Source organism: Eumetopias jubatus, unplaced genomic scaffold (genome assembly GCF_037043125.1).
Source record: "Eumetopias jubatus isolate StellerSeaLion01/CBP00866 unplaced genomic scaffold, mEumJub1_p1.0 scaffold_1, whole genome shotgun sequence".
Lineage (NCBI taxonomy): Eukaryota > Metazoa > Chordata > Mammalia > Carnivora > Otariidae > Eumetopias > Eumetopias jubatus.
Window position 1 is genome coordinate 216582605 of NW_028274807.1, and position 27344 is coordinate 216609948.

At 43.5% G+C, this 27344-nt stretch overlaps 1 protein-coding gene and 1 pseudogene across 1 annotated transcript in view; one reads left to right on the plus strand and one right to left on the minus strand.

Annotated features, from left to right (window-relative positions):
• The first annotated feature begins 492 nt into the window (after positions 1-492).
• The window catches only part of LOC114226113 (uncharacterized), a 28870-nt gene continuing 2018 nt past the window's right edge, over positions 493-27344 (plus strand). The window contains exons 1-4 of the mRNA XM_028126022.1: positions 493-577; positions 2431-2506; positions 19892-20369; positions 26786-26912. Of these exons, the coding sequence (XP_027981823.1) occupies positions 493-577; positions 2431-2506; positions 19892-20369; positions 26786-26912 (766 nt within the window). The remainder of the gene's footprint in view (positions 578-2430; positions 2507-19891; positions 20370-26785; positions 26913-27344) is intronic.
• Positions 22417-23047, minus strand: LOC114226276 (ADP-ribosylation factor-like protein 6-interacting protein 1 pseudogene; annotated as a pseudogene).

Below are 27344 nucleotides of genomic sequence, written 5' to 3' on the forward strand. Positions count from 1 at the left end.
ACAGGGCAGAATGTGTTTGCCCGAATGTGTCTGTCTAGTAAACTCCCTCCTGACATACTGGGTGATAATTATCTAAATAGACCTCCTCCAAATAAACCCAGGTTGCCGGAGGAAACACAGGCCCTCCCTAGCAAAGGAGACGCTGACTCACTCTCTCACTGTTCCTTTTCCTAAAGGATGTGGGGGCTTCTCCCTCACTCATTTCCTGGGTTAATGGGTATAATTGGAGCCAACTGTGGTTAGTCTACCTCGGGGTGGGGACCTTAAGGAATATTCCCTGAAACTCCGTCTTCTCTGGCCTGACATGGACTGCCTATTCCCCCTTGTTGGTGGGAAAACATGGCGTCTGCTCTTCTGTTGGAGTTGATGAGTTCTAGAACTGGGGATCCTTTCTCTGCCTTCTGGCAGCACTCGGCCTCCTCCTGTTTCTGCACCACCTTGGGTGCGGCCTGCATAACTGGCTTTGGTACCATCCTTGGTGCCTCAGGCACCATGGCTCCTTCTCCCCTCACTGTCAAGGAGCAAGAAGAGCACCCCCTGGACCTAACACCACCACCCACTCCAGATTTCCCCACTAGTATCTAAGGTAAAAATTGACAATGGGGAGGATCCAGGTGAAACATAATTCAGTATTTAAACTAAGTTCGTTGGTTTAATTTAAGATAGACATGTCTTTAAAGTTAACAGCTGTAAATGTGAAACTTATTCTATCAAGGTTTGCTGAGGGTCAAATAAGCTCATATTATCTCTGTTGAAATTTGTTAGCAAAAAGATGACTAAAATGATGGTTAATTGTCTGTCTTATCAAAGTTTTCATGGGTAATTGTTAAGCGAGCTTTCAAAGTCTTTGGTAACCTGAAACCTTAACGTTTTGCTTGGATGATAAATGGGATTGAATTTGTTGGATAATGTAAGTCTTTTCCAAATAGGATATAGTGCCTAAGCATTGATTACTCGATGTAGGTTTGTGCTTTTGATTTTTTTTTTAATTTTTTTTAAAGATTTTATTTATTTATTTGAGAGAGAGAATGAGAGATAGAGAGCACGAGAGGGAAGAGGGTCAGAGGGAGAAGCAGACTCCCCGCCGAGCAGGGAGCCCGATGTGGGACTCGATCCTGGGACTCCAGGATCATGACCTGAGCTGAAGGCAGTCGCTTAAACAACTGAGCCACCCAGGCGCCCGCTTTTGATTTTTTTTAAAAGATTTTATTTATTTATTTGAGAGAGACACAGTGAGACAGCGAACACAAGCAGAGGGAGAGGGAGAGGGAGAGGGAGAAGCAGGCTCCCGGCTGCGCAGGGAGCCCAATGCAGGGCTTGATCTCGGGACCCTGGGATCACGACCTGAGCCGAAGGCAGATGCTTAACAACTGAGCCACCCAGGTGCCCCTGTGCTTTTGACTTCTTATTGCAAAGAAACTAAGGATATTTGGGTCTGTTGGTAAACATGCTTTGTGCTTCATTGGTTCATAAAATTGCCATCTAAAGAATTCTGGTGTAACAGTTCACAATTGATTACTACTTAGTTTTCACTGGAGACTAAGGTGTTTCAAAGAGTAAAAAATTCTGCTAAATATAATTAAGATTGATGGAAATAAGAAAAACAACTCTGTATGTGTAAGAAAGATAAAAGGAATGGGAATGCATCTTTGTTGAAAGCAAAAGAAGGTAATTTTTAAAAAGATTTTATTTATTTATTTGTCAGAGAGAGAGAGAGAGAGAGCTAGAGAGGGCAAGCCGGGGGAGCAGGAGAGGGAGAAGCAGGTCCCCACTGAGCAAGGAGCCCGATGTGGGACTCGATCCCAGGACCCTGGGGTCAAGACCTGAGCTGAAGGCTGACGCTTAATGACTGAGCCACCCAGGAGCCCCAAAAGAAGGTGATTTTTGTCCTAAATAAGACTGGTTGTTTGGAGGAATGGTTTGGAACAAAATCTGAAAGCAAAGGAGACTTGCAGAAGGTTTGTGGTGGGAAATCTTTGGAAAGGATTTTTATGTATGGTCAGGACAGACTAAGATTGAAATGAATGGATTTTAAAGTTCACTGGTATAAGATTGAAAGTCTTTCTCTCAGTTAAAAAGACAAAGTTTCCTTGAATTGTTGGTCTGCTCTTGATAAGAAAATGTCAACAGTTGTTTTCTCTCTGTCTACCCAGAAAAAACAGTTTCTATGTTTTGCTTTTATTAGGTCCTTGTTGATCTGTAATCCTATTTAGACATGTTCCTTAAAACTTTCTAAGGTTTTAACAAACTTCCCAAACATTTAAATTTTTAAATGAAGTTTCGTTGACTAATTAGGCTTGTTTGTTTGGTATGTTACCTTCTGGTATAAGGTCATCACTGATGTGGGAAACAAAGGCAGAAGAAAAATTATTAAATTTCCTTACTACTTTACACTATCCCTAACCCCCTCTGAACTTAAAAATGTTACAGGATTTTTTTCTCCATCGGTACCCAAGGTTCTTGGTCACGCTGCTTCGAAGAATGAAGAGGTAGACCAGATAGAATGGTGGGAAGCAAAGCAAGGTTTGTTTGTTTGTTTTTAAAGATTTTATTTATTTGGCAGACAGCACAAGCAGGCAGAGCGGCAGGCAAAGGGAGAGGGAAAAGCAGGCTCCCTGCTGAGATCATGACCTGAGTGGAAGCAACCAGTTGAGCCACCCAGATACCAAGCAAGGTTTATTAATTGATAGCAAAGTAATAGTACAAAGCTCCAGAGGAGGGAGGGGACCCGAAAGGGTTGCCACCAGAGGGTCTAAGTCTAGGGTTTTTATGGGCTTGTTGACAGACTGTATTAATCTGATTAACCCTCCCTGTGCCGTCATCCAATCAGGTTTTTGTCACCTATCTATCATATGGGAAAGGGTGGAGGGCTCCTTCCAGGGTGGTGTAAAATCCTTTTAAGGGTGGTTTCCTCTTGGGGGGAGGGGGCGCTTGTCCCTGCCTGCCTGCCATCCAACTATCCTTAATAAAAAATACATAATGGGCCAGTCCTCATGACCCAGGACAGCTCCTTCTGCCCATAGGTCTTGTCCCTGTGCTTTAAATAAAATCACCTTTTTGCACCAAAGACGTCTCAAGAATTCTTTCTTGGCCATAGGCTTCGAACCCTAACATTCTTTCCTACATCAATCATCACCTGATGCTCTGATTATTTTTTTTTAAAGATTTTATTTATTTATTTGAGAGAGAGAGAATGAGAGAGAGCACGAGAGGGAAGAGGGTCAGAGGGAGAAGCAGACTCCCTGCTGAGCAGGAATCTCGATGTGGGACTCGATCCTGGGACTCCAGGATCATGACCTGAGCCGAAGGCAGTGTCGCTTAACCAACTGAGCCGCCCAGGCGCCCCTGATGCTCTGATTATTGAAGTGTTATGTGTCACAGAAATAACTGAATTTCCTTGTCAATTGCATTATAATGAACTCTCATATCGGATCATTAACAATGTCCATTTTTGAGTTTTTGTCATTGTTCTTATTGTCTTGCAAAATGAGCTTCATCTTCAAGGAGGTTCATATAAAGGACTTTTAGGACAAATACAGGTATTCAGTATCTTTAAAATCATAAACCTGAAATGGGTAAGAATTTCCAGAACTACTAAAAAAAAAGCTGCATTCAAATTAAACAAGAATAAGTAACATGGGACTAAATGAACTAAAAAGATGATTATAGTTTTGTGACTCTTGTTTGAAACATTCCTGTTTCTCTGCTGTTTGCCCTTCCAGATTAAGGAAACTTTCTCTTAAGGTATCTATCACTCACAGAAATGTGATAAAGTAATCATTTATGAACAAATTGAAGCATTTAACTTTTCTCTCTTCCTGAACCCTCTGAAATTCAAAAGGTCTTAGTAAGTATTCTTTCTTCCGTGGCCATCATAGTCATTTGCATAAGTTCAATAAGAATCTGTTCTCCTTGTAACAGGACACCATTGGAAACATTGGTTATTTTACCAAAGCCTCGACTGGAATGTCACATTTGAGAGACATGCGTAGACTCAGATATGACCAAACAGCTTTAAGGAACTAAGGTTTACTTTATAAACCGTGGAGCCATAAAGCCCCTTGGAAATGTTGCCCTGATACCTTGCTTACTGAATTCCCAGGAGCCTCCCCAGGTGAGTAGAGAGTGTCACTTCCTGGCAGGTGCAGGGACCTCAGGCTACTTTGGGAACCTCGAGAAGAGGAATTCGCCCACATCTACGGGTATTGCAGGCATGTCTGATGGCAAGCGCTTGGCTTGGCTTCTGGCCTGGAGAGGCTACTAAAAGTTCAATCTAGGTGCCTTATAAAAAGTTCCAGCAAAGCAGATTCTTGCTATCTCTGGAAACAAGGGTTATTTTAGAGAGAAAAATGATGTTTCAGTAACGATCTTTGTGGATGTTAAATCCTAGTTCTGATTGTCTAAATGTTTGTCGTTTCCCTAAAGCTAGACAACTTGAAGGAAACGTCAGAGAACTTGCCACAATAGCTTATATAGACAATCTTCATGCTTTTTATTCTGTGGGGATAATAACAGGAACCCATGGGCACATGTTTATTTAAACAACTGAAAAATGGGTTGATTCCCCCAACAACTGTATAACTCAGCTATCACCGTGACCAATTCTGTGTGGCTGGGATGACAAAATCGCTCCTTAAAAGCCAGAGCATACCCCACTCCATAGGGTTAACTAAGGACTTGTGGAGATAATGGATGACCCCACTTTCCTTATAACTGAACTGGATGATGTACTTGGGGAGGCTGTCATCTCTTGAGACAAGTCTTCTCCCACTTGCCAGTGATTTCTTATAATTAGGATACTGTTAAGGCTGGACCTTCAACAAAAAGAGCTTCTTCTTGTTTTTGATTGATTGATTGATTGATTGATTGATTGATTGATTTATCAGAGAGAGAGACAGAGAGAGAGAGGTAGCGAGAGAGGGAACACAAGCAAGGGGAGTGGGAGAGGGAGAAGCAGGCTTCCTGCAGAGCAGGAAGCCCAATGTGGGGCTCCATCCCAAGACCCTGGGATCATGACCCGAGCTGAAGGCAGATGCTTAACGACTGAGCCACCCAGGTACCCCTATCCTTGTTTTTCTGATAAAAAATAAAATAAAAGCTATGTGCAGAATTCAGCTGCTGCTACTCTCCCTTGCAGAGGCAGCCCTGCACAGCCGCTCAGATTGGTGTCTGAGAACTTTATTTCAGTGCGAGACGACCAAAACAATGGTGGATATGTTCTGTGTCTCAGTGGTATGACCGCCTAACACTTATTTTTGTTGATGGATGATGTTGTTTGGCACATGGAACGTCTTTTTTTTTTTTTTTTTTGAAGATTTTTATTTGAGAGAGAGAGAATGAGCAGTGGGGAGGGGCAGAGGGAGAGGGGGAGAGAGAGACGCAGACTCCCCACCGAGCAGGGAGCCCAATGTGGGGCTCGATCCCAGGACCCTGGGATCACGACCTGAGCCAAAGGCAGATGCCTAACTGACTAAGCTGCCCTGGCACCCCTGGAAGGTCTTAATAAGTACACAGTCAAAGCCCTAAATGATACTCTACAAAATAGAATGGCGTTAGATGTTTTAACTGCTACACAAGGTGGAACTCGTGCTAGCATAAAAGCAGAATGCTGTGTATACATTCCAGGTTACCACAAAATATTTCTGGGTTTCTGACATGGATACTCAAATTGGCACTTTAAATAATCCCTCTCTTTCCTTTAATGATTGGTTAAACTCCTGGACTGGAAGATTTCCTTCAACTATCAAAGGACTCTTATTTGGGCTTCTTTTTTTTGTTACACTAGTCATGTTTTGTTGTTTTCTGCCTTGTCTCTCCACTTGGTACCGAGACCCCCTCACTGCCATACTTCAAGCCAACAGATGATCCTTTCCACTCGGGATGATCCACACATGCAATCTCGCTTGGATTCAACTGCCTTTGCCTTTTGTAACTCCTATATCTATATAAGCCCCAACTGACCAATGTTGACCTATAGGTAGAGACCTCTCTATGCCCGTATTCAGCAGGATGACATTACAGGAGGTGAGACCTTCCACCCTTAGCAACCTTAAAGATTTAAGGGTCAAAATTGTTCAGGGAGGAATGATGTAGGAAACAAAGGCAGAAGAGAAATTATTAAATTTCCTTACTACTTATAGCCCATTGACAAGTCCTTGAAACAGGCAGAGTGACATTCCTCTAGGGACTCAGCTGCCTCAATGTTAATACTCTGCTAAGGGCAAAAAGCAATCTTAGCCCAATCTCCAGGATCCTTAAGTCTACTTTAACATATAAAAATTCCTTTGGGGGGGCTCCTGGGTGGCTCAGTCGTTAGGCGTCTGTCTTCGGCTCAGGTCATGGTCCCAGGGTCCTGGGATCGAAGCCCACATTGGGCTCCCTGCTCAGCAGGAAGCCTGCTTCCCCCTCTCCCACTCCCCCTGCTTGTGTTCCCTCTCTCACTGTCTCTCTGTCAAATAAATAAAAAATCTTAAAAATTCCTTTGGAAACTTCCTTTATCTCTAAATCCCCCCAAGATACATGTTGGCAATCATCCCCCAAGCATGTGACCCACCAAAACACATCTGAAGGGTCTCACAACTCAGGTTTTATTAGACAATAAATGCCCTTTCCCAACAATAGCTAGCCCCCTCAAGGTCCTGGAAACCTCACTTCCAAAATTCCCTAGAGACTTATGCTATTCCCTAACCCGCTTCCAACTTGAAAATATATCATGGGCCCCTCCTCATGGCCCCAGAGCAGCTCTTTCTGCCCCAGGGTCCTGTCCCTGTGCTTTAACAAAACCACTTTTTTGCAACAAAGATGTCTCAGGAATTCTTTCTTGGCTGTCGGCTTCGAACCCTAACGTATTTACTACATCAATGAAAGTTTTTATTATCCCATTATGGTTTTTTATATGCCTCATTAGAATATGTTATGGGCTTGTGTTTGCCCCCAAAATCTGAAGCTCTGACCCCCAGACCCTTAGAATGTGACTATATTTGCAGATAGGGCCTTGAATGAGGGGATTACTTTAAAATGAGGCCATTAGGGTGGGCCCTAATCCAATGTGACTTGTGTACTTATAAAAAGAGGAGATAAGGACATACACACACACACACAGAGACGACCATGTAAAAATACAGAATAGCCATCTGCAGGCCAAGGAGGGGCCTCAGAAGAAGCCAGCCCTTGGGTACCTTGACCTTGGACTTCCAGCCTCTAGGACTGTGAAGAAATAAATTTCTGTTTTTGTGCCACCTATGACTGTTATTTTGTTATGGAAGAAGCCCGAACAAACTAAGAGTATGTTAAGCATTTAATTATATATAGGCATACCTCATTTTATATTGCTTTGCTTTATTGCACTTTGTAGACACTATGTTTTTACAGATTGAAGTTCTGCGGCAACCCTGTGTTCAGCAAGTCTGTTGGTGCCATTTTTCTAACAGCATTTGGTCACTTCATGTCTCTATGCCACCTTTTGGTAATTTTCACAATATTTTAAACTTTTTCATTACTCTCACATTTGAATTGCTGCAATCTCATGATAAAATTTGAATGGATGAGGAGTTACTTCTTATGGATGAGCAAAGAGGGTGGTTTCTTGAGATGGAAGCTGCTCCTGGTGGGAAGATGCTGTGAAGACTGTTGAAGTAACAACAAAGGATTTAGAATATTACATAAACTTAGTTGCTAAAGCAGTACCAGGATTTGAGAAGATCCACTCCAATCTTGAAAGTCCTAATGTGCATAAAATGCTATCAAACAGCATTGCATGCTACGGAGAAATCATTCATGAGAGGAAGAGTCAATTGATGTGGCAAACTTCATTGTCTTATTCTAGTCAATTGCCACACCCACATCTACCTCCAGCAGTCACCACTCTGATCAGTCAGCAGCCATCAACATCCAGAAAAGACTCTCTGGCAGCAAAAAGATGACAACTTGTTGAAAGTTCAGATTATGGTTAGCATTTTTAGCAATAAGGTATTTTTAATTAAGGTATGTATACTGTTTTAGACATAATACTACTGCACACTTAACAGAGTACAGTGTAGTGTAAACATAAGTTGTAATATGTACTGGGAAACCAAAAAATTAATTTAACTCACCGTATTGCAATATTTGCTTTATTATGGTGGTCTGGAACTGAACGTGCAATAGCTTTGAGATATGTCTGAATAGTTATTTCCTAACTACTTCTGCTAGTAATAAGACATTAAAAACTTTTTCTTTTTTTTTTTAGTAAAGTCTATGCCCAATGTGGGGCTTGAATTCACAGCCTGAAATCAAGAGTCACATGCTCTATGGACTGAGCCAGCCATGTGCCCCCAAAATAAAAACTATTTTGAAAGGGCTCCCACTGGGAAGATTTGAAAAATTTTGAGTATCAAAATCAACAATGGAAGCAACAGCCTGTTGAATAATATAAGAAACCAGGAGCCAAAAACCAATAGGAATAAATAAAGAGGAAAAGGAAGGTCTTCTACACACCAGACAGCAAACTAAAGAATGGAAAAAAAAAATAATGGTGTTAGAAAAATCCCTTCATACATGTCATACTCATAATGGATTCAGGCAAGTGCCATCAACAAATATTGAAAATAGTTTGAAGGGGCGGCTGGGTGGCTCAGATGGTTAAGTGTCTGCCTTTGGCTCAGGTCATGATCCCAGGGTCCTGGGATTGAGTCCCGCATCGGGCTCCCTGCTCCTTGGGAGCCTGCTTCTCCCTCTGCCTCTCTCTCTCTCTCTCTCATGAATAAATAAATAAAATCTTAAAAAAAAAAGAAAAGAAAATAGTTTGAAGAGAGGAGCCTGGCTGGCTCAATCGATGGAACATGGGACTCTTTTTTTTTTTTAAAGATTTTATTTATTTATTTGAGAGAGAGAGAATGGGAGACAGCACGAGAGGGAAGAGGGTCAGAGGGAGAAGCAGACTCCCCGCTGAGCAGGGAGCCCGATGCGGGACTCGATCCCGGGACTCCAGGATCATGACCTGAGCCGAAGGCGGTCGCCTAACCGACTGAGCCACCCAGGCGCCCGGAACATGGGACTCTTGATCTCAGGGTTGTAAGTTGAAGCTCCATATTGGATGTAGAGACAACTTAAAAATAAAATCTTAAAAGAAAAAGTTTGAGGAAATAGGATTTTCATAGTCTCAACAAAGACAGGCTGAGAAACAAAGATGAAAATGATATTTTAAAAATAGAAATAAAAATGATCAAAGAGAAGGTAGTGGAAATGAAAGACAAGAAAAAATTTGCACATTATCAAAATTCCTGAGGAAGAAAAATAAACAATGGAACAGAGGTGATAGAATGCAAAAAGACTTTCCCAGAAATAGAAAAAGACATGAATCTGCAAATTGCAAAGGCCATTGGGTAAATTAACCTAGAGTGATCAATTCCAACACATAGCCAAGAAAAAACATTAGATTTCAAGGATAAATTTAAATCCCTAAGACTTTAGGCAGAAGGAGGAGGAGGAGAAGAAGGAGAAGGAGAAGAAGAAAGATCAAATAGCTTACTTACAAAAAGCAAAAGAGACTGAAATCAGGAGTTTCAAACTAACATATAAAAAAGGCAACGAGACACCATTTTTAAAAGAACAACTTAATGAAAATAAGTGTGAGCCAAGGATTCTATATCCAGCCACGCAGTCCTTCAAATACCAAGGCTACAAAAAAGCATTTCAGCCTACAAGAACTTAGGGAAATCTGCCCCCTTTGGCCCCTCTTGTGACCCACTAGAGCATGAACTTCATATAAGCAAGTGATATCTGAGAAAATTCAGCCAAGGCACTGATGGTGAGTATTTTAAAAATACATAAATATACCTCTAATAATAGAGCAAAGGTGGAAAGGGGGTAGAAGACTAGGTGCAAATGTTATGGATCATGACAAAGAAGAAAGAATGCAACTAAAATGTGAGAAAGGAGATGAGAAAAGGAAGTAACAGAACTCACTGATGCACAGGCAATAGGAAGACACTAAAGCATACAAAAGTAACCCTGATAAATCAGATAGTAAAAAGATAAAGAAAAAATACAGAATGAAGTGCTTTAAAAATGTATTAAGGGGCGCCTGGGTGGCTCAGTTGGTTAAGCGACTGCCTTTGGCTCAGGTCATGATCCTGGAGTCCCGGGATCGAGTCCCACATCGGGCTCCCTGCTCAGCAGGGAGTCTGCTTCTCCCTCTGACCCTCCTCCCTCTCATGTGCTCCCTCTCTCTCATTCTCGCTCTCTCAAATAAATAAATAAAATCTTTAAAAAAAATAAATAAAATAAAAATGTATTAAGTACAAAGACAACAGCCAGAACAAAAATTACAAACATTGTTAAATAGCAAAAAGGGAGTATTAATAAGAGAGCAAAGTATAGCTTTCTGGTAGAGGAAGACACATAGCAAATGATACAAAATATATGTAATTATAAGAAGTTATAATAGCCTAGAACCAATGGCACTCCAATAGCCATAAGCACACCCAGTGCCCAGATCTCGGTTTCTCAAACCATTCTCCAACAGAAAGAATCACGGCTCCCTGGAGAAATTACTGATTCTAGGACTGGGGCAAGAAATACATAAGATGAGGAGAACCTGGAGCAGCATGCACAGCCAGTAATTATAGAAGTGCCAAAAAACAAACAACAAACCACAAAGTTGGAGACATGTCAAAAAGATATGGGAAGCCAAACAAAAGGGGTCCCCACTGTCGACCTCTGAGAGTCAGGGACCTGGGGTGGCGAAGGAACTGAGACAAAGAGACAACAGTATAGCGAGGCACAGGGGACCCCGAGCAATCAGCCCAAGGCGCCGAGGTTTATTTTCCATACTCTTATATACCTTCTACAGCGATATAGATCTATAATGATTTACAGCAGGGGCATAGTAAGGCACATTCCTCCACGTACCCAGGATTAGTCAAGCACGTAAGAATCTTTAAAACAGAATAAAGGAACAAAGAGGGGGAGTGCCCAGTGTGCTGTTTACAGCTGGCTTCCTATCTACTAAACACCTTCTGCTGCGTACTTTAGAACTGACCACACACCACGTTCCAAGGGCATTTCACTCTGATCTTTTCAGGTTATTTTTAACACTGCAATCTCGAGTTTTCTCAGAGATCTCGGAGTCTGAGCGAACATGCACCAGTGGTGGTTGTGGTGTTCTGTTTCCCACAGCTCCACCTTTCTTTTTTCAAGTTAGCTGCTGTCTTAAGCACTCTGTGATGGAGATTTGGGGCACTCATTTGTTTTTTGAGGGTCATCTTCATCGCTGGTCCTGGGCCAGACTTTCCAAAGAGGTATCCAAATTGCTTGACTGGATCCATCTGAAATGACACAAGCATAACCAGGGCCTCGGGTAATTAATTTCCCGGGCAACCAATTATTTTCCTCATTTTTTATCCACACAGGTGCATCCTGAGTTGAGATTGAGGCTGGCGAGAAATGTTTGTCAGCTCTAGTATGTGGTTCTCCTTGGGGTAAGTTTAAAAGGTTTGTGCCATGACGTCTCAGGGGTGATTCCCCCTTTCGTTTTAGAAATAGTTTTAGGCAGTTATTTCTTAATGGTGGCATGCGCCCTTTCCACTACAGCTTGTCCCTGAGGATTATAAGGAATACCTGTGATATGCTGTGTTTGCCATTCTGTAAGGAATTCTCATACTTTTTTTGCTAGTATATGCTGGGCCATTATCTGTCTTGATACAAGTAGGTAACCCCATAATAGCGAAACATTCAAGCAAATGAGAAATAACATGCCCAGCCTTTTCTCCCAATGGAGTAGCATGAAGAAATCCTGAAAAGGTGTCTATTGTAACATGAATATACGAGAGACGTCCGAAAGGTGGGAAATGAGTAACGTCCGTTTGCCAAATACAATCAGGAGCTGTGCCTCTGGGATTGACGCCCGCCGGATGCTCAGTTAAATGTAGAGGTGGACAAACAGGACAGGAAGAGACAATCTGCCTGGCAGAGCGCAAGGGTATTTTATAGTGTGAATGAAGGCAGTTGGCGTTGGTATGAAGATGGGCATGTTCTCCCTGGAGTTTCAAAGATAGGAGTAGCCAGTAAATCAGCAGATTGATTCCCTTTTGTAAGAGGTCCAGGGAGGTTAGAATGAGAGTGGATATGAGTAATGAACAAAAGGTGAGTTTGAGATTGAACTGAAGCAAAGGGTTAATGATAGAATGAGTTGTGGAAATGAGAGCTGTTTCTAAAGGCGCAACAATGCTAACTACGTAGGCGGAATCAGATACGATATTTATAGGATGATGAACATTTTGTAATAAGAACAATAAAGGGGCAAGTTCGACTGTTGAGCAGAAGTGTAAGGGGTTTTTATGGAGCGCTGAATAGCAGGGCCCCAGACTCCGGCCATTCGAGAGGTTTGTCTTCTTGTGCTATGACAGCAGTCGGAGAATGAGGGGCAGGGAAAGTAAGAAGCAGGAGGAGAGAATCATCATACCTGTAAGCAAAGGCAGCTTTTAATCGCTCCTCAACAAACTGCAGTTCGGCCTCTGCCTCTGAGGATAAAGCGCGAGGACTATCTAAAGCAGAGTCACCTTGTAAAGTGTTAAATAAATTTTGTAATTTATAAGTTGGAATCCCCAGGAGAGGGCGAATCCAGTTAATGTCTCCTAGGATTTTTTGGAAACTGTTAAGACTTAAGGAGGGTATCCCTACGAATTTGCATTGTTTGAGATTTCACTGTGGTTCTATCTACCACAGGGCCTAGATACGAAGCCAGAGTAGTTGTTTGGATTTTCTCCAGGGCTATTATGAGACCGCCGGAAGTCAAATGTTGGGAAGTGGCCTGATACACATTTTGTAATTCGGTTTCAGTTTGTGACGCCAGCAAAATATCATCCATATAATGAATAATGTAGGACCAAGAATAATGCTTTCTAACAGGTCGGAGGACCTGGCCAACATAATACTGACATATGGTAGGAGAATTAGTCATACCCTGTGGCAAAACTGTCCAGTGATATCGTTTCATTGGTTCCTTGTTGTTAGTGCTTGGAACAGAAAAGGCAAATTCCTCCCTATCCTCAGAGTGAATGGCTATGGTATAGAAACAATCCTTAAGATCTATTATTATCAATGGTCATTGTTTGGGAATGGCTGTAGGAGTAGGTAACCCAGGCTGCAAGGCACCCAGAGGCTCCATGATGGCATTAACATTCTGAAGGTCCAGTAAGAGCCTCCACTTACCTGATTTTTTTCTGATAACAAAAACGGGAGAGTTCCAAGGAGATTGTGAAGGCTCTGTATGTCCTGCCTGCAATTGCTCTTGAACAATTTGCTCTAAGGCCTGCAATTTTTCTATGGGAAGGGGCCATTGAGGAGTCCAAACTGGGGAAGTTTTCCACGTTATTTTAATAGGGGCAGGCCTCTTTTCCTCAATGGCCCCTAGAAAAAAGGGTTGGCTCTAGGTTGGGGGGCTTTATGGCATTCCTTCTTGACATGTCCTATTTTCCCACAATTATAACATTTTATATCCTTTTGTTTTTGTAGGGCCATGAGTTGAAGGGAGGCTATTCAGGCTTGATGTGTAAATGTGCCAATATTTCTCCAGAGACAAAGATAATGGAGAATGTTTCCTGTTTCTCTATGTGGCCAGATGGCTGCTTGGCAGTCCTCATTAGCATTTTCAAAAGCAAGCTGTCTTAGCAAAGTGGTCTTTGGCAGGTTTACTATCGACTCGGCGGTCAATAGCCATTTCAAGCCGAGAAATAAAATCAGTATATGCTTCTGTAGGCCCTTGAGTAATTTTTATATAACTTTGCCCCACTTCCACTGAGGGGGTTAGCTTTTCTCAGGCTGCGAGGACCATTTCAGAGACCTGCGCCGTGGCTGCAGGCGGAGTGTTAACCAGCTGCTCTCAAACATCTGAAAAGGGGCCAGAGCCAGTGAGCATTTCAAAAGAAATATGATGCATGGCTGGGTTAACCCGATTCACCTGGGCTTTCATATAGCCGGCATCCGATAAACACATTTTCCATTGTAATAAATCCTGTGGCTTAAGGCAAGCCCGTGCAACTGTATGCCAATCATGAGGGATCTATTCCCCAGAATGTGCCCAAGCTTTCAAAATCTCTATAGTATAAGGGGCTGTGGGTCCATACAAGTGGCAAGCCTTCTTTAGTTCCCTTAAGGTATTTAAATCTAATCCCTCATAGACGGGACCAACAGCCTGTGTTCGGTCTATGGGGAAAGCCATAAACAAATCATTAGCCCCTTGCCATCGGAGTTCCTTTTCAAGAGGTGAGAGAGCTAGACAGGATCGTTTAAGAGGAAATAAATCTACTGTGGAGGGAGGTTGATCATCTTCAGTGGGGTCCTCCGTTAAAAGCGAAGGGGCCGTGGGTGATGGCTGGGACTGTGAAGCCACAATTTTTTTTTTACTTTCAGTCTTAGCCTTTTCTAAAGTCTCATCGTTTAGTTCATATGTATGTAAAGAGTTGGTGGTTTCCTTAGCGACCTCAGCCGGGGATAACTTATCCCCGGTTTCCACAGTATTGATCACCAGTCGTACTAAAGCCCAAATGGGCCAGAAATCAAGAGGAATCGTTTCACCCTGTCTCGTAGCCCTCAAGACGTTAGTTTTTACTCGGACCCAAGTCTCCTCATCTAAGGAGCCTTCTTCCGGAAACCAAGGATTATATTCAACTACTGTTTCCAAACACTTTTCTATGAGCTGCTTAGTAACTTCAGCTCCATGTTCTTTAAGAAAATGACGTATCAATGCAGCAAAACCTGATGTTTTTTAATTTGATTACCCCATAGCCCTGTAATAAACTTTCCTACTTAACCACCTTCTGTAGGGTTCCTAGCGCTGGCCGATCACTCCTCAACGGGGGCTTCAGGTCCCTGTTTGGGTGCCACTTGTCGACCTCTGAGACTTGGGGACTTGGGACGGTGAAGGAACTGAGAAAAAGAGACGACAGTATAGCGAGGCACAGGGGACCCGGAGCAATCAGCCCAAGGTGCCGAGGTTTATTTTCCATACTCTCATATACCTTCTAAAGCGATATAGATCTATAATGATTTACAGCAGGGGCGTAGTAAGGCACATTCCTCCACATACCCAGGATTAGTCAAGCATGTAAGAATCTTTAAAACAGAATAAAGGAACAAAGAGGGGGAGTGCCCAGTGTGCTGTTTACAGCTGGCTTCCTATCTACTAAACATCTTCTGCTGTGTATTTTAGAACTGACCACACACGTTCCAAGGGCATTTCACTCTGATCCTTTCAGGTTATTTTTAACCCTGCCATCTCGAGTTTTCCCAGAGATCTCGGAGTCTGAGCGAACACGCACCAGTGGTGGTTGTGGTGTTCTGTTTCCCACACCCCATAATCAAAGCTGGAAAAACTTGAGCAACAAAATACATAATGAAGCTTTGGATTATAACCCAAAGTATAAAATATCCATGAGTTCATATCAATATAACTAATTGCATAAATATATAAAGGGGTAAATAGGCAAAACTCCTATGCTGAAGAATTCAAGCAAACTCATTTAGATACTCAAGCCCTCAGCCACAACTCCCCACTCCGAAGTGAAGCCTAAGTGACTTGCTTCCAAAGAGTACAGGATGGAAGGGCTTAAAGTTTACAGTGGAGACACCTGACAAACATACCTCAGCCAGGTGACCAAGGTCAATGACCTTGATAAGTCATGTTGGTAGCATGTACTCTTGATATGCTAGGATGAAAATGGCTAAAACTTGACCTCTGTGGTCTTCCTCCCCAAACCCCATAACCCCACTCTAATCATGAAGAAAAATATCAGTCATATTCAGTAGAGGGACACTCTACAAGATAGGTATTTTGCCCAGTCCTCCTCAAAACAAGGCCATCAAAGACAAGAAAAGGAAAGTCACAGCCCAGAGGAACCTAGGGAGACATGATGACCAAATGTCATATGGGGTCTTAGATGGGGTTCTGGGACAGAAAAAGGACATCAGGTGGAAACTACGGAAGTATGAAAAAGCATGGACTTTAATTAATAATTATGTGTCAACACTGTTCATTGATTCTAACAAATGTGCCAAAATAAGATAAAATATTAATCATAGGACAAACTGGATATGGGGTATACGGGACAATTCAATAACATAATAGGGTTGGGCGCCTGGGTGGCTCAGATGGTTAAGCATCTGCCTTCGGCTCAGGTCATGATCCCGATGTCCTGGGATCGAGTCCCGCATCGGGCTCCCTGCTCCTTGGGAGCCTGCTTCTCCCTCTGCTTCTCTCTCTCTCTCTCTCTCCCCCCCTCTGTCTCTCATGAATAAATAAATAAAATCTTAAAAAAAAAATAACATAATAGGGTTACAAGCTTTCCCTGCATTTCCCCTGTGTTCCCACGGTCAGACACGCACATGTCTGTACTCTATCCAGACAGAGATCAGGACTATTGATCTAGCATGAAGACAACACAGACAAGTACACTGAAGTGCCTGCCAAATAAAGGGAAATTGATCCTGACTGTATCCACTAGCGGGATGAGCAGAAAGCATTTGCGAACCCAAAAGCCGTCCGTCAGACGCCAGGAGCCTGGTTCATCTGCACCAGCAAGGATGCCACATTTGAGCCACAGCTGTGATAAATAAACCAAACTGCATCTCTGAGTATCTGGATGGCGGTACTAATATCTGACACCCTCCATGAGGTGCTACTTCAGCTTTACAATCTCAAGGAGCAATTGTGGAAGTATCCCTTTGACCTTCCCCTAGTAATAAACCTCAAGGAATGAGTTAGGAAATCAAAGCTGCTATTTTCTAGTTAATATGTACATCTATTCCCATTATCCATTCTGGGCCCAAAGAACTAACCTATTCTCACATTTTTATTAGGCATTTGTAATTTATAATTTTTCTAACTTTCTGTGCATAACCGTTGCACATTTTATCAGATTTCTACATTTTGCACTTGATTTAGAAGAACTCTTAAAAATATTAATGATAGTGTCTTTTGTTACTAAAATATAATTAAAAACATTTCCCAGTTGGTATTTCTTTCATCTTCCACTATTAGACATTTTAACTTTTTTAAAAAATATTTTATGTATTTATTTGAGAGAGAGAGAGAGAGAAACAGCATGAGAGGGGAGAGGGTCAGAGGGAGAAGCGGACTCCCCGCTGAGCCGGGAGCCTGATGTGGGATTCGATCCCAGGATTCCGGGATCATGACCTGAGCCGAAGGCAGTCGCTTAACCAACTGAGCCACCCAGGCACCTCTTAACTTTTTATTTTTCAAATAATCATAATTTTATTTATATTTTTTCTTTGGATGTCATGAATTTCACTTCCTAAGTATAGAGAAATACTGGTTTTTCTTTTATTTATTTATTTTTAAAGATTTTATTTATTTGACAGAGAGGGACACAGCGAGAGAGGGAACACAAGCGGGGGGAGTGGGAGAGGGAGAAGCAGGCTTCCCACTGAGCAGGGAGCCCGACGCGGGGCTCGATCCCAGGACCCTGGGACCATGACCTGAGCTGAAGGCAGACGCTTAATGACTGAGCCACCCAGGCGCCCCTGGTGTTTTCTTTTAGGATTTTTGTTTTCTTATGTCTAAATTTTTAATCCATCTGAAACTTATTTGGCCCTCTTACTAGAAGAGAGGGCTATAAATTGAATCATCTCTTGCCATAAGTTATATATTTTATTATATATTTTTTAAAGATTTTATTCATTCATTTGAAAGAGAGAGAGCACGCACACAAGCAGGGCAGTTGCCAAGGGAGAGGGAGAAGCAGATTCCTCACTGAGCAGGGAGCCTGATGTGGAGCTCGATCCCAGGATCCTGGGATCATGACCTGAGCCGAAGGCAGAGGCTAAACTGACTGAGCCACCCAGGTGCCCCATATTTTCTTATATTCTTGAGTCTTTTTATACAGTTCCAAGGACTTCTCTGTTGCAGAATTTCCCAACATTGGCATTATTCACATTTTGGGTCAAATAATTCTTCGAGGGGGGGCCGATCCTGTGTATTTTAAGATGTTTACAGCATCCCTGGTGTCTACTTACTAGATACTTTTATCTCTCCCTCTTCCACATCCCCAGCAGTGACCCAAAAATGCCTCCAGATATTTCCATATGTCCCTGAGGGGCAAAATCAGCCCTGCTTGGGAACTATTGGTCTCTTATAATGGCAACAGACCATTTCAATTATTTGTACTTATTATTTTAATTGGTACATCTGATCAGAAAATTCTTCATTCTTCATTTACAATATTTGCCTAGCTACTCCTTGCACTACTTTTCAGAGATTATTTTTTTTAAGATTTTATTTATTTATTTATTTGAGAGAGAGAGAGAGAGAATGAGCCAGGGGGAGGGGCAGAAGGAGAGGGAGAAGCAGGCTCCCCGCGGAGCAGGGAGCCCGATGAAGGACTTGACCCCAGGACCCCAGGATCATGACCTACGCCAAAGGCAGAGGCTTAACCGACTGAGCCACCTAATTTCCCATACTTTCCAGAGATTCTTTTAGAATTATTTTATTATGAAGCACAGAGAAGTCCCTGATGAAAATTTCATTGGAAATTTCTCTAAATTTTATGGCTGTGTTTAGAGAGATGTGCGTCTTTGCATTGAGAAGTCTTCAATCCCAAAGTTGCTTCTGTATCATGAAAACGACACCTCTGTCACTTCATCAGGAAACACTTGTAATTGTTCTTACACAGATCCTGCATGTGGTGTTAAGCCTGTTCCTCAATATTTTATACATACATATGTGTGTATATATCATGAAAATGCAATTTTAGTCCAATAACACATCATCTATTGTAAATAATGTTATCTACTAAATTGACTTTTTAAAATTTTACTTATTTGAGGGCGCCTGGGTGGCTCAGATGGTTAAGCGTCTGCTTTCGGCTCAGGTCATGATCCCAGGGTCCTGGGATCGAGTCCCGCATCGGGCTCCCTGCTCCTTGGGAGCCTGCTTCTCCCTCTGCCACTCTCTCTCTCTCTCTCATGAATAAATAAATAAAATCTTTAAAAAAAATAAAATTTTACTTGAGAGACAGAGTGAGAGAGAGACCACGAGCAGGGGGAGGGGCAGGGGGAGAAGCAGGCTCTGGATTGAGCAAGGAGCCCAATATGGGACTCAATCCCAGGATCCCTGGATCATGACCCTAGTGGAAGGCAGATGCTTCACCAGCTGAGCCACCCAGACATCCCTACTAAATTGACTCTTTCATCAGTTCTAACAGTTTTATAGCTGTTTGAAAACGTCTTTAGTTTCCTCAAGAAAGCAAAGCTATCCCCTCTAACCTCCACACCTGCTTCGGTCCTGTTGTTTATATTGATCATCCCTATGGATGCAGAGGCTTGGGAACTGAGGCGCCGCTACACAGACTGTCCACAAGGCCACCGAGGGGACAAAGAATATAAATGGAACGTTGGCAGGAAAAACCCTGATCACGTATTAAAATGGCAGAAATGAAATCTTAAAGCAGCAAATCAGATTCAGATGTTTTAAGTGTAGTTAATACAAATGTTTAAAAACCAACAGGTTTTGGGGCGCCTGGGCGGCTCAGTCCGTTAAGCGTCTGCCTTCGGCTCAGGTCATGACCTCAGGGTCCTGGGATCGAGCCCCACATCCGGCTCCCTGCTCAGCGGGGAGTCTGCTTCTCCCTCTGCCGCTCCCCCTGCTGTGCTCTCTCTCTCTCTGGCAAAAAAATAAATCTTTTAAAAATAAATAAATAAATAAATAAATAAATAAATAAAAACCAACAGATTTCGAGATCAAACTAGCACAACTGTGTTCCCCCTGAAAATTCGGCTCTGAAACGAGTTTTCAGGGTAGGCGCCGATATACTAGCAGTGGTGTCCCCCAAGGCCGCGGGGCCGACCCCTGACTCCGGAGACCCCGAGCCCTCCAGTCCCGTCCCGCTCCGGGCAGCGGGCGCTCAGGACCTCCCGGCCCAGGAGGACGACGCGGGCGGGGCGCCGCGCTGCGGACAGACGCCCGGCGCAAAGCGGGGCGAGCGGGCTCGGCTCGGAGCGCGGACCGAGGCAAGGAGGCCAGGCAGGGAGAGGGCCGAGGGGCAGAAGAGTGGTTCCGTCCAGCTCGGCCACGTGACCTCCACCCCGCCCGCCACTCAGACTGCGGGGCGGTGCAGACAGGAAAATCGACCAATCAGAGGCGCCGCGGCCAGGGGCAATGTCGAATCCGGAGCCGCGGGAGAGGGCGTGCCCGGAGCACAGTCCAATCAGCACTGTCCAATCGCGCCCGCGTGGGACGTCGCTCCCCGCGCGCCGCGGGCTCCTGCGCAGCCGCCCCGCGCGGCCCCAGGTGGCCGGTGCACGCCGTTCTGCCTCGTCCGAGCCGCCGAGGCGCGGGCGGGGCGCCTGGGAGCCTGGGTCGGGGCCGCGAGATGGTGAGTGTGTGGGGCCCGGCCGCGATCCGGAGGGGCGGGCGCGAACCGGTTGGAGGCGGCCCGAGTCCGCCCCCGGCCGGGGGGTGGGGTCCCGGGTCCGGCACACTCCGTACCTAGGAGGCGTCTCGTGAGAGGGATGGATGCTGGTGCCCACGGACTGAGTTTCTCCCGTGGGGAAAGCGAGGATCAGGGGCAGCACTTGAAGTTCAAGGACAGAGAATGAGTCGGGATCGCATCGACTGTGTGGGTGAATTCGAGGTGGGAGTCACATCCTTCCCGAATTGCGCTTTCCGGTCCACGGACTTGGTATGTCTCTTTGGATTGAGAAGCAGAACCTCTGTTGGGGTTATTACCATGCATCCAGTATTGGTGCTGATTTAAATGGTATCTTTTAAAATACTGTTACTGGTATATATAGAAGCAAATTCACGTTTGAGCCATATTCGTTTAACCAGTGTCCCTGTGAACTGCAGGTGGAGATGTTACGTATTAACCATCTGTAAATTATTTGAATCTTATATGCAGTATCTTACCTGCACATGGTGATAGTTCAGTCTTTTTCTTCTATCATTTTGCCTTTCATTTCTTGTTCTTTACTGATTCACCAGGGCTTCCATCCAGTTCGGTGTCCAATAAGGAACGCCGTGTGGCTTGCCTTCTTGACAAGGGAACTGTTTTTACTACTTCAGAATTTTCACTCAACATTGCAGTAGGTGTTTTGATGCACCAGCTTTCACAATTAGCCATGTTCCTTCTAGTTCCAGGGTATTAAATGCTGCTATACATTAATAACAGTAATATAGCGCTCATTGCTTAAGATGTAAGGACATGAATTTTGATTTTTCTATATTTTCTATTAATGGAGTAAAATGCACTAAATTGAGGGGTCAATTTTTAGACATTCTTGCATTCCTGAAATAAAATGAGTTTGCAGCTTGGTTTTGATTTATTATGCACATTATTCATTACTCTATTTAGGATAGTAATGTGTGGTTTGTTGTTTTTTTATAAACTTTTGCCCTTATATTTGTTAATGTTAATATTTACCTCCCCTCCCCCAGTTATATTGCTCTGCTCTTGGCATATCTCTGAAAAATGAATTATTTTCTAGAGGTAGAATTATTAATCCCTTTAGTATTTAGTACAACTGGCCTGTAAAACAATTTGGGATTTTTGTTTTCTTTCTGTGAATATTTTAATACACTCTTTTAGGGGCGCCAGGTGGCTGAGTCATTAGGCATCTGCCTTTGGCTCAGGTCATGATCCCAGTGTCCTGGGATTGAGCCCCACATCAGGGTCCCTGCTCAGCGGGGAGCCTGCTTCTCCCTCTCCAGCTCCCCTTGTTGTGTTCCCTCTCTCGCTGTCTCTGTCAAATAAATAAATAAAATCTTTAAAAAAATAAAATAAAAAATAAAACACTCTTATTTTCTTTAAGCTACTTTAACTTTCAACATCTGAATATCACAGAAGTACTCAGAATTTTGTTTATTTATTTTTAGAGATTTTACTCATTTATTCACATATTTATTTGAAAGAGAGAGAGCCTGCGAGCAGGAAGAGGAGCAGAGAGAGGGCGCCTGGGTGGCTCAGTCGGTTAAGCGACTGCCTTCGGCTCAGGTCATGATCCTGGAGTCCCGGGATCGAGTCCCACATCGGGCTCCCTGCTTGGCGGGGAGTCTGCTTCTCCCTCTGACCCTCTTCCCTCTCGTGCTCTCTATCTCTCATTCTCTCTCTCTTTCAAATAAATAAATAAAATCTTTAAAAAAAAAAAAGAGGAGCAGAGAGAGAGGGACAAGCAGACTCTGCGCTGAGCGTGGAGCCCGACATGGGGCTGGATCCCACAACCCTGAGATCATGACCTGAGCCAAAATCAAGATTTGGACACTTAACCGACTGAGCCACCCAAGGTGCCCCCTTGCAGTACTCAGAATTTTAAAATGTTAGATCATTCCCCTCTTTTTTTTTTTTAAAGTAAAATGTACTAATTGATGGATCAATTTTTAGACATTCTTGCGTTCCTGAAATAAAATGAGTTTGCAGCTCGGTTTTATTTATTATGCACATTATTCATTACTCTAATTAGGGTAGTAATGTGTGTATATATATTTTTTGAATTCCAGCTTTTTTTATTTTTCCCCTTCAAAATGATTCCATGATGGTTTAACCCAGGAAGCCAACAGTAAGAAAGTCACTATCAGATAGGTGAGCAGCAGGCTGTGGACTTGCAGTCCCACCCAAGCAACTGCAGCAAGAGAAACAATCATGGTCATGAAGTACATTTTAGGCTTTTCTTCCTGTAGTGTAAAGAGGTGTTTCCACCAGCCCACAGCTCTGCGTGGAGTTTTACCAGATTGCTACAGATTTCATGGAATCTTTGCTGTTGCTCAGGATTCATTTATTGGAGCCAAAAATTCTAGGAGCCAGAATGGGAACAAGGTAGTCAGCCAAGCACAAAAACATAACAAAACAGGAAACACTGGACAGAACAGACGGATCTAGATATTAGAGAAACACCAAAGAAACCACACCTACGATGCAGGTGGAAACCAGGCTCTTTCCCATCTGAGGACTTTATCAGCCATCAGCATCGCTTCTCCCCATCCCTGCGGCTGCTCGTCCAGACTTGCAGTCTCTGCAGCCTGCTGGATGGTGTTGCGATTATCTCCTTCCACCATCGTCCCTGAGGTGCTGCCCTAGTGAGTGCAAGCCACCCGCCAAAGGAGCTTTCCACCGAAACCCACCCACACAGCGACCCTAGCACCTCAGGAGATACATTTTTAGCCTCCTTTTTATATCTTTAATTTTGCCCTTGACATTTCTTTCTACTCTTTCTTCTTTTATGCAGTTGCTCTTTTTTCAAACCCTTCAGCTCATTTGTAGCCCATTGATACGGATGATCTTTCTGCTCTTGGCTCAGGGCACTTTGATTCCAGTGCCCCCTGGACCAGACTTATTTGATTCCAATGTCTCTCTGTTGGGACATGGTGAAGTTGACCAGCACTTGAAATCTTTCCTGAGACTTTGTGAAATTGTGACATTCAGTTTCTAATTCTTAGAGTTGAAAAATTTAGTGGTATTTAAAAACAAATCAAGCCAAAAAACAACAGTCAAGTCAAGGTCTCAATTTTTAGTGTTACTTAGATGGTTATTTTATTGTTTTGGGTTTTTTGTTTTGTGTTGTTGTTGTTTTTAAAGGTTTTTACTTATTTGAGAGAGAGAGTTAGTGAACAGAGAGAGCACAAGGGGGGGGGAGGCAGAGGAAACAGACATCCCTCTCAGCAGGGAGTCCAGTGTGGGGCCCGATCCCAGGACCCCAGGATCACGACCTGAGCTGAAGGCAGACACTTCACTGACTGAACCACCAGGCACCCGTTGTTGTTGTTTTTTAAAAATTCTATCTATCTATCTATCTATCTATCTATCTATCTATCTATCTATTTATTTGAGAGAGAGAATGAGCGGTGGGGAGGGACAGAGGGAGAGAGAAAAGCAGACTCCCTCCTAAGCAGAGAGCCTGATGTGGGGCTCAATCCCAGGATCCGGAGATCACGACCTGAGCTGAAGGCAGACATTTAACCGTCTGAGCCACCCAGGCACCCCATCGGTTTTTTGTTTTGTTTGTTTGAGGTTTACCACATAGTGATTCCACAAGTCTATATGTTATGCTGCGCATTATGTTATGTTCACAAGTGTAGCCACCATCTGTCACCGTATGAAGCTATTACAATACCAGTGACGATATTTCCATGCTGTACCTTCTAACCCCATGAGTATTCTAGAAGCCTCTACCTCCCACTCCTCTTCACCCATCTTCCTACCCCCTTCCCCTCTGGCAGCCATGAGTTTGTTTTCTGGATTTATGGATCTGTTGTTACTTTTACTGTTTTGATTTTACCCTGCCCCAGTTTGACTCACTTACCTTCTCATTCCATATGCCTTCACTGTCTGTATTTTATTTACAGCAGTTACCCTTCACCTAGATTATAGCAGATTTCCTTATTTTCCTCCCCCATGAGAATTTAAGACAGAAGTGGTTCAGAATTTTCCTCTTTTTTAAAAGCACTGTACTTTTATAGCTGCATGTAGTAGGAATTACCACCTAAACAAAGGCATAGCTGAGCATGTTGCAACAGAAACCACATGGCTGGAAAAGCCTAAATGATGTACTATCTGACCTTTGTATACAGCTTGCTGACCTCCGTTGTAGGTCGTTACGCATGTTGAATAACAGACATAATCATATCGTAAGGTGTATGTATGTCCAGAAATGCAGCTACTAGGACTTTAGGCTTTGAAGGCAAGCCGACTTACAACATTCAAATTGGGTAACGTTGAGTGTGTTCTTTTTTTTTTTTTAACATTTTATTTATTTATTTGAGAGAGAGAGAACAGCAGGGAGAGCAGCAGAGGGAGAAGCAGGCTCTCTGCTGAGCAGGGAGCCCGATGCGGGGCTCGATCCCAGGACCCTGGGATCATGACCTGAGCCGAAAGCAGACGCTTAACAACTGAGCCACCCAGGCACCCCCACATTGAGTGTGTTCTTGACTGTCCTTTTAGCTTTCCCCTGTTATATACTGATTATAATACCTACTTGGCAGATTTTTATTTTTATTTTTAAGATTTTATTTATTTGAGAGAGAGAATGAGAGAGAGAGAGAGAGCACATGAGGGGGGAGGGTCAGAGGGAGAAGCAGACTCCTGCTGAGCAGGGAGCCTGATGAGGGATTCGATCCCGGGACTCGATCCCAGGACTCCAGGATCATGACCTGAGCCGAAGGCAGTCGCTTAACCAGCTGAGCCACCCAGGCGCCCTTGGCAGATTTTTATGAGAAACAAATAAGCTAATAGTTGGAAATCTCTGTGTAAAGTATTTCACACATCAGGGATGCTCACTAGTACACTGTATTGTTAAGATTGACTTGAGGCTGTTGTGGGCTTTGATGGCTTTAAAATATCACCTGACACACAGCAGTGGAAGAGTTGATTGAATTTGTCTGTGGATAAAAATTTGTTGTGAGACAACATGAGACACTAGTGTACTGAGTAACTAGGAGACCCAATGCAGCTTTACTTACTGACCTCACAAGAAGTGTGTTCCCATTCTGGAGCCTTCTAGTTGTGCTGCTGTTTATTATTCAGGCAAATTGTAGCACCTGTATGGCAGTGAGGTAGCCTATATTCACAGCTGTGCACGCGGAAGCCAGTGAAATGATGCACTTTCTCAAAGGCCAGGCTTCCTGGGGATCCTGCAGGCCAATGGAATCCATGTTCACGGGCTGGGCAGTTATGCTTGTCTGCATGCCAAAGGGTGTGGAATGCTTATTGTGTGTAGAGACCCAAGAGGCTGTTGTATAAAGCAGTGCCTCTGGATTTTCAGACAGTGGGAACAAATGTTCTGGAGGAAGGTGCTGCCTGATCCTTTATGAATTTTATGATCTCAGCAAATTCACAGGCAAACCCTTCTGGACTTCACTTAATTCACTTCTACATGGAACTCATAACTGCCTCTTCACAGGCAGAAAGAACCAGGGCACACTTTTCTGGGACAGACAAGGGTGTTCTGGCATCTTGGGATGTCAGTCTGTGTGTTGAGGAAGAGCCATCACCCAGAACTGGTGGTTGTCAGCACCCACACCATGAATGCAGGCCCTATGGTGAGGTCTGAACTGCCTAGCTCGTTTGTCAATACACTGCCTGTCTCCTAGAGAGAATGTAGAAAGGGAAGCATTGCTGTTTCATAGAAAAACAGGAGACAGATAAGTAAATATTAATGCCTCTCATAAAAAATATTATTCCACGAGGTGGACCTGCCAGTTTATAGTGCATTGGAGTTTAAGGAAGTATATCTATCAGGGCCTGGGTTGAAGGTTGGGCATAACCAGGCCCCTTAAGAATCAAATTGTTGGTGAGCAGAAAAGCAGGAAATGCTCCCAGGCCCTCAACATGTTTTCATTCATTAAAACCTCATCTAGGCCCAACGTTGGCTTCATGTGCTGAGGCCTGTAGTGGACAGTGAAGAAAGAGAAGAAATTCTTTTCATCACAGGAACTGATGTTTTTAAAGAGGAAATCCTTGTTTTATTTGTATAGTATTTCTTTCATATCTCCAATATATTGTGGACTGTTCTGGACCCTTCGGATGGAGGGGAAGAGTGAAAATAGTCACAAACTGTGGCAGGATGAGATCATTAGAGATGCTGTAAAATCTGTAAGGCCAGCTGGCATCCCTGAGGATGTGAGTGTTTAATACAGGGGAGGAGATAGGATGACAAAGCCCGAGAGTGGATGGGGGGCCACAGAACCATGCGTCAGCTTGCTGTGAATCAAGCTGTGCTTCCCCAGTTAGCCTCCTCCTTCCTCCTGCACACACTGGTGGAGAATGGTACTTGTTGAACCAGAATTTGTGGGATGTTTCAGGACTCAGTGGTTTTTGAGGATGTGGTTGTGGACTTCACCCCGGAGGAGTGGGCTTTGCTGGATCGTGGTCAGAGGAGGCTCTACAGAGATGTGATGCTGGAGACCTGCAGGAACCTGGCCTCACTGGGTAAGCATGGCTCCACCCCTTCACTTGCTCTCTAGAGTATAAGTACCTGAGCTCGTTCCAAAACTTGAGCTGAACAATGGGAATTAATTGCTAAGGAAGACAGACAGACATAGTCACAGTACTAGAGCATATAGTCTAATAACTTTCTAATGTACATATTTGAACCTGCTACTTTCTTTCTTAAATGTTTTTAGCCTCTGTAAGGATTATAACTCTGTGCCTGAAGAGGAACAAGCATTACAATTGGAAATATTAATTAAAAAATACATTACTCTTCTTCCTGAGGAAGTTGGATTTTGTCAGATACCCTAGCGTCTTTTTTTTTTTTTTTTTACTTTTCATCCATCCTCACAAAGGTCCTTGTTCACACTGAAAAACCTCCCATACTTTCTCTTTTAAAGTTAGTATTGAGCATGTGCGTTTTGTCCAGTT